Source organism: Phaethon aethereus (assembly GCF_964289735.1).
Source record: "Phaethon aethereus genome assembly, chromosome: 13".
NCBI classification, from domain to species: Eukaryota; Metazoa; Chordata; class Aves; order Phaethontiformes; family Phaethontidae; genus Phaethon; species Phaethon aethereus.
In genome coordinates, this window is record NC_138589.1 from 10,244,414 (window position 1) to 10,257,353 (window position 12,940).

General features: G+C 44.5%; 1 protein-coding gene across 1 annotated transcript in view; it reads left to right on the forward strand.

The window, feature by feature from the left end:
- The window catches only part of ZNF536 (zinc finger protein 536), a gene marked incomplete at its 3' end in the record, with an annotated part of 187,580 nt that extends 175,641 nt beyond the window's left edge, over positions 1-11,939 (forward strand). Inside the window, exon 4 of the mRNA XM_082005497.1 lies at positions 11,704-11,939. Within this exon, the coding sequence (XP_081861623.1) occupies positions 11,704-11,939 (236 nt within the window). The remainder of the gene's footprint in view (positions 1-11,703) is intronic.
- Between the last annotated feature and the right edge of the window lie 1,001 nt (positions 11,940-12,940).

A 12,940-nucleotide genomic window follows, 5' to 3' on the forward strand; every position in this document is an offset into this window, starting at 1 on the left:
TCCTGTGCGGAGTGCTGGGAATTTGTCATGTGCTGATGAGCAGTTATAATAATATATGAGCAAATCACAAGCATTCTGCAAATTAATCAAATTTTTTTTCCCCTTCTCCCTTGTCTCTGGGAGAGTGGCTTTGCCGGCAGACGTAGGTGAAGCAGTTTTACTCACAGATGGTAGCTCTGGCATCAGATGGAATTTATATAACAGTAATTCTGATTTCCTGCCAAAGTAGCACTGAAAACACCAGGGAGATTGTACAAGACAAGTCATGTGGTTTTGCTGAGGTTGTTGTGGGAAGTTTAAGGGGGGAAATCTCAAATTTTCCTCTTTGCATTTATTGTTTTAGCCTGAAGGGCCAGAAACTGTACGCCGTTCTGCCGTCGGCGAAACCCAACGCATCTTTTTTTACGAATTGCGCCGAAAGAGCGCTTCCCAGCTGCTGCAACCGCTGGCGGGGAGCGAGCCACATGACTCCCCATCCTTCTCCTTTTGCGACAAGGATTAAAGGAGGGAGGGTTCAAAAGGTTGCTGCGCTACATGTCGGCGTGAGGCAGGGTCTCCCTTCCCGGGAAGCGACGCCACGTTCGCTTCGGTGGCGCTCCCTCTGCCGTAACGGGGCGGGGGGGCTTTCGGGGGCCTCGGCCAGCACGCCGGGGAAGGCTCTTCCCCCGCTTTAAAGACGGGGGCTTTTTACCGAGATGAGTCGAGTAGATTAAGGCTGTTTGTTAGTTGCGTCTCCACTGACACTGCCCCTTTGATCAGTAAAAAGCAGAATCGGGGGGTTTTTCGCCCGTTAAGCGTAAGTGCTCGGCGCGCCTGTTACGCAGCCGAAACGTGGGCCGGGTCCCATCCTGAGCGCGCCCGGAGCCGCGCAGATCTGTTCAGGCCGCCGGCTCGTGACAAGGGCGCGAGAACGGAATCCGGCCCTGCGGCTTTTGAATCGGATCGCGCTCTCAAAAACAAAAGCGCTCTTCCCTAGAAAAATATGACGGTGTTTTCATAATAGCAGCGTATTGAGTAATGCATGGGGCATAGCAAGACTGCTGTGACACTAAAAGAAAAAAATAGAGGCGAGCAGAACGGGAGAACTTTCAGGGGCTGTTTTTAATAAAGAGGTGAATTCTTCCTGCAGTAGGAAAAATGATAAAAAGATGGCGTATCAGCTACATTATGCAACAAAGTAATGCTGCTGTGTTTTTATAATGTAAGGCACTGCCCATTTGTTTTGGTTTACGTGACTGCAGTGAAATAAGTGGATTAGACTGAAACTTTAGCATGCTTCATTGCAGCTGGTTGCAGACATCTGTCATTCCTCAGCCATACATTCTGGATCATGCCAAGAAGAAAAAGCAAAGTCTGACACCTTTCATTTTAGAGAGCCTTTTATAGAAAAGAAAAGGAGAAGGGGAGAAAGCATTTCCTTTGTGACTTCATAAAAAAGACACTTTTTCTGCCACAACATCGACAGCGCTTTCCAGAGGGAGAGGTCCTGCAAAGTTAATACTCGGTGTATTCTTTGCAGCCTTTTAATTTTTACTGTTTGAGCTCCTGATTTGTTGGGTGGGATATGATAAAAACATGTGTTTGTCTTTTTTCTTTTTTTTTTTTTTTTTTTTTTTACAGAGCCATTAGCTGTGCGTGCACCTACGTAGGACGTGCGCCTGGTGAGGGGCGGGTTGACGTGAGTCCCCGCTCAGGCTGCGCTGCGCGCGCGGTAACGCCGTGCGCCGGTGGCACATAACGCCGCAGTGTTGCCGATAATGAGTTGTTCTGCGAACGACACTCACAAAGTCCCATAAACAGATTATAGTAATGTTTTAGCGGAATGATTAGTGGGGTTGTGAGCTACTCGTGGATAGTTTGAAGTATTAGCTTTTAGTGAGCTGGGTATTTATTTACTTAAAGTGTTTTGTTTTTCCTCAGTCTTTGCTAACATGCCACTGTAGATAGAGAAGCATGAGGTACATGACAAGTCGTAATGTGACAAAACACGGGCTAGATTACCCCGGTTACGTAACAAAGCGACAACTAAAATTAAAGGAGAACATGCTTAGCCTAGGTGACATCACAGGCGCAGAAAGCAGCGATTCGAGCTTGGGGTCCCACTTCAGCAGATGTTACACCGCGTGGGTCGTTCCATCCCTTCGCACTTAGGGGCTTTGTGGTCCGTGGCAGCGACGGGGAGACCCTTCCTCACCTTGCTGCGTACCGAGGGGCAGGTCTCCGCGTGGCGCAGGCGGCGCGGCTCTCCGACACCAGCTGAGGCTGCGCCGCATTGAAATGCAGGCAGGAAACGTTTAGAAAGCTGAGTATGGGATTTTTTTAAATTCCATTCCACCAAATAAAATAAATAAGCTCAAGACGTTTGGCCAGAGTGAAAGAGAAAATGCTATTGTATTTATGAATTGCTGGGCAGAATAAAGGATATTTGGTAGCAAAATATCATCACTGACGAGGTCTTTCCTGTTAGCACCTCTGAATTGCACGGTCTCTTCACTAAAATCCCAGTGCCACCAGTACAGCATTTATTCTGGGAAATTATTCTGGAAATAGGTACATTAAATTCAAATAGAACGTCATCCCAGAAGTCCTAAATGCTCCCTGAAATAATAAATATTTACTAAGACAATTAAAAAATATGACAGAACATTAGACAGAAAACTTGTGAATGACCTAGTAAGAAAACTGAGATATTTTGCTCAAGGGGGTTAGAATGGGAACGTAATGCTATTGATGCGATTAAAACAAGTAAAGGAGTGAATAGACATAATAATTAATCGAAATATGTTAAGTAAAGGCAAAGGTGGGACTCTGAACGTGTAATTTGGATGATCAGAAGAGCTCAGGGTTACTTAACAGTAAAGAAAAGCCTGCCGCTCACCTCCGACATACATTTCCTCAGCTGCAGTCTGCTCGGATGCCCAAAGCCCCGGAGCAAGAGAAGGCTGTCAGAGGGCTGCAACCCGCTTACTCCCGGGGCTTGGGTACCTCTGCTCTCGTGCGGAGGGGCCGCGGCGGCAGAGGTGTGGGGCCGTGCCGGCCGTGCCCCTGCGCTTTGGGAGAGCAAGAACTGGTACCAGAGCGGGGGTGCGGCTGGAGAGGAGTGCTTGTATTTTTGACCGACCTGTTGTGAGTTTAGGATTAGGAAGGGAGGTATGACTGAGGAATTTATAAATTGCCGTAACGGTTGCCTTTTTAAATTCAGCCAGAAGTGGCCTACTCTTTACAACAGGTACCCAGTGCCCTTGATAAGAACTCTGTCCTCTACTTATGTGTATAAACCAAAGTAAATAAATATGAAAAATTAAATGTAATTAAATTTCCCAAAGCATGGGACAATGATAGTCTGGCATTTCAAGCTCAATCAATGACAGCATTCCCACTAACCTCGTTTGGAGCCTGCTGAGGCACCGGGCTCGTAACTCATGTTGTCATGTCAAAACCCAAACTGGTGTGCCATCGTGCACGGGGTGCTGCGCCGCGCCGGCCCGACTCACCCGCCGGCAGCCATCTGAAATACGCGAGTCCTTAGAAAGCAAAGTCTCCAGCTTTTTTTCGGAATTTTTGTTTTTTCAAGGATCGCATAATGTTTAATGTTTGTTTAGAAGGACCTTTACAGCTATTCTGCTGATGTTCTTCCTTTTTTTCCCAAGAAAAGATCCGTTTCCCTCCTAAACCAAAAGTTCCTGTGCGAAAAGCTTACTCTTCTGAAAAAGAAACCAATTCTGTGCTAAGTGTCTGGAGCTGAGCAATCCTGTCACTTTATCAGCTCTGCAGGAAATGGGAAATGTGTGCTTTCCCAGGCACTGCAAGCGTCCCTTACACCGTCAGTGAATTCACTAGCCATTTCGTAATTTGCTTGTATTTAGTGTACTGCAGATGGCTAGCAAGCTCCTCAGTCTACCTCCAAATAATCATAATTTCCATGCTCTATATACAAAGGTAGCAAGTATTAAAATTAGTGGTGTTTTCTATAATTTTGTGACTGATTTGTTTAATAAGTTAAAAGCATATGTATGAAGGTCAATGGTAGAATTGTCTACCTGTTTCTCTTTATTGTGCGTGTCCAGGCGGCTGTTAGCCTCTGTGTCGTACCGATTTACCTTCGGCTGTTCTACATAGCAGGGTTCGTTCGTGGTTTTTTTCTTCTTATTTTGCTTTTAAAGGAAAATTAGCAATTATAACCTTTTGAGACAGGAATTGAACGGTTACTTGAAGTGCAGTTTTTATTTTAGGGGGAATGTGTGAAATTAACTTCGTCTTATAATAATATGTGCTAAAGACAAAGGGTAGCATCAACTTTTGCTTTTCCCTGCCATCATCAAACCCCTTAGTATACTCATCAGCAAGTTGAAATACTTATTCAGAAACACCAAGCACTGTATAATATACTAAATCAAGAACAGGCTCCACCTTTGATTCCATTTCAGGAAAGCCATGTAGGTATCTGAGGGTTCAATCTGATCCGATGAATGGAGATTTGTTTTTTTAAAGTAAAAATCCTTGAAACGTCTTAGTTACAGATTAGGTCTTTTCATTCTCCGACTCTTCGGCAGCCAGTGATGGTTCAGTCATTTACCTGCCTGCCGCGGTCCGTCTCGGCAAAACGTCTGGGCTGCGGTGCCACACGGTGGCTTTGGGATGGGTCTTAAACCCAAACTTACCCTCCCCTAATGAAGGTGTTGCCTGTGAGCCGCCGCCAGAGAAAGGCTGCTCCAGACGGCGGTTCACGCGCGTGGACCCGAGCTGCCCCTGGAGCGCCGGCTCTGCGCTGGCGAGGGGGCTTCGAGCAACTGCGCCGGTGCCTCTCGCCGTGAACTAGTTCCTCCGGTTGCTCCTGGGCCTATCTGCAGGAGTGAGCCTGTGGTCATGGAGGAATCCACTTGGATGGAGGGTGGTCAGGGGGCTGCCGTAGCTCTGGGCGTCCCACGGGAAATACACGACCCAAAGCCTTAGCTTTGGTAGGTGAAAATGTTCCCAGGCCTTCCTAAAACACAGATACTTAAGATTTTTTTGTATGTACTTCTACAGTAAATCCTCAGAAAAGCCTCAGACAAGGGTTTTTGTTTTTATGGCTTTTCCTGGTCAACATGAAATAGAGAGTTTTTAAAATTTAATTTCCTTTTTTGTAATCCAATAAATATATAAACTTCACAGAATATTGTAATTTTCCCAGAAGACCATCTTGGTTGGTCCTGGACCTGTGTGTAAATAAACGTATACTTTTCAATTGTTTTATAAAAACTTTTATTACATATATGAACCTGATTGGATGTACTTTAATCTGTCTGGTATTTTGGGAGTTTCATAAAATGCATATTTTGAGACCAATAAAGTGGAATGGCTCAATCAGAGCCATTATTGTCTATTGGACAAATATATTTATTCAGCATTTTCCCATCCATACTGTTATGCTCCAGATCAGAATGGCTGCTTTAGAGCCATTCTGCTCTCCTGGGTAATGCATACAGTACTTCTGATGTTTGCTGTGGATAGTAAATATATTTATGAAAATTTATATGTTAAAAAAAGGAAATCGCACCAGCCAAGATTTAAATGAAAATAGTTTTCCCTTTGCAAATGCTTGTTGTTATGCTATAATAGCGTCACTTTAAAATGGCAGTGCTCACCAAGACGCCTGGGCCCCTGAGGCTGTGGTCTGAGGCAGCCGTGAGCTCAGCCCAGGAGTCACTGACAGAGAGCCGGAGACGCTCAAAACGTCTTTTTGCCCACCCAGAAAGCACGTGGCCCTCATGGTCTGCTGTTGGGTCTGAGGCAACACGCACTTCATCTGTTTAAAGATGATCGCACCTCAAACGCAAGCGTGTATAGGAAAAAAAGACTTAAAGCAGCTCTTCTTGGGGAGGCGGGGGCTCGCTGGTCTAAAGCGGCTTGCTGACTTCGCACCGCGGCAGATGTGTGATTACATGGACCGTTCCGCCAGCGACGTTGTGGGACTGAGCATCTCGGCGCCGGCGCTGGCGGCCATCCATCCTAAGCCACTGCAGCTGGTCTTCCACGAGTGCCCGGTCGTGGCCAGAGGTGGTCCTGGCCCTTTCGGGATTGCGGCGGCAGCTCAGGGGGTAGAGCCCAGATCTTCAGTGTCCAACACCCGAGCGGAAGAGACTTGCCTCCAAAAAGTCAGACCTTGGAGGCTTTTCAAATATTTCTTAGCGAGGGGGTCATTTGTTTTAAAGAGCTAATTGCTGTTATTTTTGATTTTCACTGAAAGGATATTCTTAAACCAGGCAAAGAAATCTGAAATGAGTTTGCCGTATTGCATTGCAGTAAGTGCTATAGCTATTGGCCATCTAAGGAAAACATTCTGTCAGATAATCACGGCCATTTTTGCATTTTAAGGGAACAAATGTCATATCTAAGAAACACATTTTATTCTGGACTTAATTGTAATTTATAGTACATTGCACAGCATTTGTTTTCTGTTCATCATTTTATTGCTCTTCTGCCTTTTCCCTAAATTTATGTATTAAATTGCGTGTCTGTGTGTCTGTATGCATGTATCTGTGTGTATATATGTACACATATGCAATTTAATAAAAAGTGGTGTAGTGGGGACAACAGACGGCTTGTGTGTGATGTATTATTGGCATTTTTCTTTCAAATTACCGTTTTCGTGCTGCTTTGGGAGAAAGCCATGATTTTGCTGTGATTAGTACACTTTTAACAATCTGGAATAAATTCCTGATCTTATTCATGTGACTAGTCCAATGCCCATTTTCACGTTTTAGTGCAAACCCCTACATATGTGCCTGTAATACCACAAAAATAAGATGTTTCTTTGTGGAAATTTTTATAGAACTTGGATGCCGATCAAATATTTTTAGAAGTGGAGAATTAATGCGGCTTGACCATGTAAATGATTTTTTTAATGAAAAATACTTTAGTATTCATCACTCTCTCCCCCCCCCCTTGTTTGTGTATTCCTTTGTGCTAATCTTAAATAATGGATCCATATAAAAGTTAATAAATTAGTAACTATTAGCAGTGCTTGGATTACAGTAAGTAACCCAATGACACTACATTGACATTGACTTGTTATGTGTTCCAATAATACATTTTGAGTTTTAAAGATAAGACAAAGCAACATATGTCTGCCAAGTATTTGAATCCCCAGCAACCCACTCACGGGCAATGGCTTTGTTTAAATCCAAGGCCCCTGTTTTAAATATACTTTCCTTTAAATGGTCCTAAAACCCAGACTCTGGGATCTGTGTCTTTCTCAAAACCTGCATTTTCTGACTCTGTTCAGCTGATGCGCCATGTTGGGCCGCATCAGTCATGCCACGTTATGAAACCGAACTCCATGTGACTGATGCAGGCTGACGTGATGTGTCACAAAGCAACATATCAGATCACGAACTTGAAAGAAAAGAAAACAAACTTGTTTTTTCTCCAAGTCGAAATCAATAAAGCAGCATATATTTTTAAAAAGGCGGACCAGATTTCAAACGTTGAGGGATTTTTCCTAAATATCGGTCCCACAGAAGAGTTCTCCATCCTGAGCAGAAAGTACCTCCCATCCACGCTGCTTGTTCTCTCCAGGGTACAGTCAGAACTGGAGAAGGTGATGAGCCCGGGTCACCTCGGTGCCGCTGCCGTTGCGGGGGCTGATGCTGGACGGTTTGGGCCCGCGTCAGAGGACCGGCTTCAGCAGGTGCGGGGGTAATCCCCCTCCCGGGGAAACCCGCGCCGTCGCAAAACGGTCTTTGAGTCCAACTACCAGTGCTGTCATTTTAGCTATTTTTTACTATGATTTTCTGCTGTTCCATTTCTTTAGACTGTCAGCTTCCATCCGGAGGATTGCGAAGTCTCTTCACGCGCTCAGTCACAGACCTCATAGAACATTGTTCCACTACAGGATCATTTCCGCTACAGACAATATATTGTCCTCTAGCCACACTTTTTGATCAGAGAAAGATGCACCACAGTTTGCCCTCCTTGTTGGCCCACCTAGAGTCTAATTCTCCTTACTACAAGTGCAATGCATTACGCATTATCTCCTGAACTATCAGGAAGATTTCTTTTGGTTTTTGGTTGTTTGTTTTTTTTTAAGGGCTTTCATATAATTTTATTGGAAGATATAGAGTGGTTAAAATATATATGAACTATAGCTTGCTAAGAAAGAACCTACCAACCGCTGCTAGATAAAACGTTATAAATTTATTGCCAACTTATCTGGGAAGGGTTATTTTAAGAGTCTGCTGCCCACAACAAGTTTTTGAGGTAAAATTAATGGATGGGATACCCAAGAGAAATGGGCATTTTCCTTCACCCCTTAGTTACAAGCAAATTGCAGATATTGTTATCTTTGAAAGTGAGAATAATCTCTAGGTTTTGTACTACTTCTGCTATAAACAATGTACCGCTCGCTTTCCTATGACCCTCACTCTGTATACATATTTATATATTATTCATACCGGATTAAAAATGAATGTGCTCTTTACCACAGTTGTACTGCACAGTGACAATACAAATTAACTTATTGTGTACTTACTTTTCACAAGGCAGTGATGTGAAATTTTGATGGCCTGAAAAAGTAAGTCGTGGGGGAGGCAATGCGGAACTGAATCCTTGTAGGTGCACTTTATATTGTCTGATTTATTAAAGTGCACTGAATTAATAAATTACATTCTCCGCGTGGAATTGCATGGGTTTGAGTTTGGTTCGGTGGTGGGCAGAAGGAGTTCGCTTTTATTCTGACACATGTGAGGTCGCTAGCTCCATCCGTGCTTTGTGGATTGCTTGTGTAGAGTTTGTTCTTTTCAGGAATGAATGAGGGCGGCCATTTAATGACAGCTACTTGTGGGCAAAGCACCGAGAGCTGCTTGGTGAGATCTCACGCTGTTGGCTAGCAGCACCACTTCTAGCTAAACTTGTCCAGTGTATTTCCATGCTACATGACGCTCAGGGCTTCAGAGGGTGGCTGATGGGCGTTGTGCCTGCTCACTCCTGGAGTCCCATCGCTCCGTGCCTGTGCTCCCTGCGTGCTGCTCTGCAAGCAGTTATCAGGGACGTTGTATCTTCTATGGTACATCCAGTTGCTGGCCATTGCAGCACACAAGAAGGACCAAACTGACAGGGTATCTTTTGCTTTTCCCATACCATCAATAAAAATGGAGTAAATAAGAGGCAAGTGCAAGTTGTACCATTTGTCATAACTTAGTCTTCTGTTCTTGGCCAGGGAACCAGTTGTGAGATGGTCAAATGAAACACTGGAAATACCGTAAGGGAGCTTGGTGCTGCTGGTGCAGATACAGTCACACATCTCTGTGGATGTGACAGTGGCAGGCCTTTATCTTTTGGGAAAAGGGAAAAACCAGTTCTGCATGGAGCACGTCTCCTTCCCCTTTTACCTGATGTTTCTCCCGCTTAGGACAAGGCCTTTCGACACCTCCACAAGCAGAGTACTCAATAGACCCCTTATCTCTGCCCACTCTGAGGCACTACCCAGGAGGGACAAAAGAGAGAAGGAAATAAAGAGTCCAGAAGCCAGCTGTGAGTTCTGCTGACTTTATCCTCTCTGACAAAGGAAGGGAGAGATTTAATGGTTTTCTTAGATTTTTTTTTTTTTCCTGAGTGTTCTAATATTTCAGATTTTCTGAGACAATGAAAATCACATGTTCTCTGGACCTGGACCTTCTTCATACCCAGACAGTTTTGGGAGTGCTTCCAGTTTTCAAAACTATTCAAATTTTTTCAAGCATATTTGTGCTTCTGTATTGACTTTAGGACTGACTCTAAGAGACACTAGGGACACCTTCAATCTCTTCATTGACTACTTCCTCATATCTTCCAGCTGAAATTTTTCTATAAAAGCCCAATCCAATTTCTGTAACGTTATCTATGTAGGTTTCTTCCATTGCTATTGCTATGAAATTTTCCACTGAAATTTGACTTTGTAATGATTAGCAGCTTACAGATTTAATTTCTTTTTCCTTATGAAGTTGTTGAGGAAAACGTCTGTCTTTGTCCCAGGAGAGATCTTGTCTGTCTTTGTCCAAGATCTACCCACACTGCAGCCCGCGGTTTATGCATAAACTTGCACGTTGGAGGTCTTGGGGGCAGGGTCACACTTCTGGCAGTCTTCAACTTGTACAAAGGGTAGAGGGGATCTTTCCATCCTTGAGAAAGGAAAGATGCCTGTAGTCATGGGGCATAGGGCTTGGGTAACTGTGGACGGGACTTAACATTTCTTTCCTCTGAGGAGCAAGTAGTAAGTTTTGTGAGACTCGGCCTTCAAGTGGTGGTTTTGATGTTACAGTGAAAATGGCAGGTTATTTGAGCAACCCAAAGCACTACTGCTGGCTCAAATGAATTTACCCTGCTGGAGATGCTCATGCTGGAGTGCCACCAAGAGCACGAGGTTAAACCCAGCAGTTTTCCAGGCTCCCATCTCTGCTGGGAGGACTATGGTAGCATTCCCACTCCAGCATGGGTAACGTCGGACCAGGGCACAACAAGCATCCATTTGCTTATCTGTTAAATTCCCACCTAACACGGAGGTGAGATGGTCCCAGCCCCTTCCCACACAGCAGGGAGCTGTGTCCTCCTCCTCTGCTACACCGGCGTCTGTTTTATGCCTGCTAGGGAGTACCACAACAGCAAAGGAAAATGTGCTCTTCAAATGTGGAGATAGGGTATTGTTTTTCACTTATCCTGGCTTTATGTAGATGGTCTGGCACATTTATTTATTCATTTATTTGAGCAAATTAAAGCGAGCTAAGCGCATTTGACCTCAGATGGTCCTGATTTAAGTTAATTTGAGAGACAAAGCTCATAAAGTTCCAGTAAAAGACATCAACAACTTCCCAGCATAGGTTGAAATGTGATTGCTGCAACATAACCTCCAAAACCAGATACTGCAGGGAGATTCAAAGTCACAATAATCTGGAAAGTATGGGAGGGTATATTGATAGACTTGCTAAGAAGAAGTGATATCTTTCATTCATGCCCTCGTTTTGCAGTCGGTTGCTGTTTCACACGCAAGAAGTGCATCTATCAGATTTTGTGCATTAACATTCCTTTTCTGATCTAGCTTGGACATTTTATTTTAAAGCTGGAGATAACCTCAGGCCCTGGTCCAACAGACACTTATGTCCTTGCGTATCTTTACTCACAGGAGTAATCTCACTGGAGTAAATGTTTGCAGGTTTGAGGCCTTGGTTATCTCAATCCATTCTTTCTTTCCATTAAAAAGTAATCTGTGTGATTCAAATAAAACATACAATTCTTTACGCAGAAACCCACCCAAAGACAAAGTGTGTTTATTAGACTAAGGGTCTGCACACCGTCATCCTTGAATTGCACTTCAATAAAAGAGATAATTAACCAACGTAAAAGACGGCAGTCTCGCACACGACCGCACTGTATTTACAGGAGTTTGGTTTGGGTCGCAGGCTGGCGGATTTACAGTCGGCTCTGAGGCGGGGGATGAAATAGCTGCACGTTTCCGGCAAATCCGAAGCACAGAATTTTTAAAAAGCCGTCTCTTTAGCTAGGCGTCACGAGGATAGCGCGGACTTCCTATTCTCGCTGGAGGGATGCGGCGATTTCCGCCGTCCCACGGGGGGATTTTGGCTGGGGCAGCTCCCGCGCGTTCGCTTGGGCCCGGCTGCGCGACGGGCGTGCTCGCAGGCGCCGCGTACGTAAAAGAAAACCCTAACCAGCCTCTCGTCTGTTACACAGGTCACAGGCCGTTCCAGTGCCGATACTGCCCGTACAGTGCCTCTCAGAAGGGAAATCTGAAGACCCACGTTCTCTGCGTCCATCGCATGCCTTTCGACAACAGCCAGTACCCCGACCGCAGGTTCAAGCGCTCCAGAGTTGACTCCGAAGCTTCTGGGACTTTGGAGGAACCTGCAGCTGCCAAAGCGGGGAGCTCGGCGGAGCTGGCGGAGGAGGGCGGCAAGGCCCAGGAGTGACGCGGCGCGGCGGATCCGTCTCCGTGCCGCAGTAGCCTTTTACACCGGGCTCGGTGACGCGGTTGGGTGAGGGTCAGCTCACCGCCTTCCAAGCGAAGGAATGGCGTGCAAAGTCCCAGAAGCGTACAGGATGCTGACAACGTGTAAATATATGTATATGTAGACATACGCACACGTGCGCATATATATATATATTTACACACACGCGGTTATTCAGTCATATACACATTAAATATATATCTGCACGCACACACAAAATACACACGTTCCGTGTGTGTGTGTGTGTTTAAGTATATATATTACACATGCAAAATAAATTTCCAGCCCTTGAAAATGGCTGCTAAACTGTTACCTGGCAACAAGTACTTCCAAACAATGCAGGTGGGATAATAAAGTGATTTAAAAATGTTAGGAGGTCGTTAGTTATTTAAAAAGCAGGGCATTTTCAAACTTTAAAGTGGTCTTTGTCCAAAAATAATGCTCTTTACAGAAAAATGATACCGTCTGAACGATTTAGCGTTGCCTTGAAGATTGAGGGGCTGTGTTTTCGTTGTTGAAAACACCTTTATAATATGACACCAGCTGCTGTCATTTGCCTAGCATAGCAATGAGATGTGTTGGTAGACTGCCATGGTGCCAGTCTGACTGGAGCTGTCATTGCAGAGAAAATCAATTCAAGTGGTGTTGCAGTTGCAGTACAGGAGAAATCTTAGACGGCCCACAAGCTGGGGTCAGTACTGACCTATATTGAAAAGTATTGTGATGTTACGTTTTCTTTCTTTCTTTTTTTTTTTTAATATACAGCCAAATGAATCAATGGTTAGAAAAAATCTGCAGCCTGCTGTGTGACTGCGGATTTGAAATGTAATTCCATTTTTTGTAATCATCTTGCAGTATTGAGGGAAATGTTTTTATTCTTTTTTTCCTTGTCGATGAAGAAGTAAGTTGCTATAAAAGTAGAAGTACAATATATAGAAATATTGTTTAGTGAAACTAGTCAG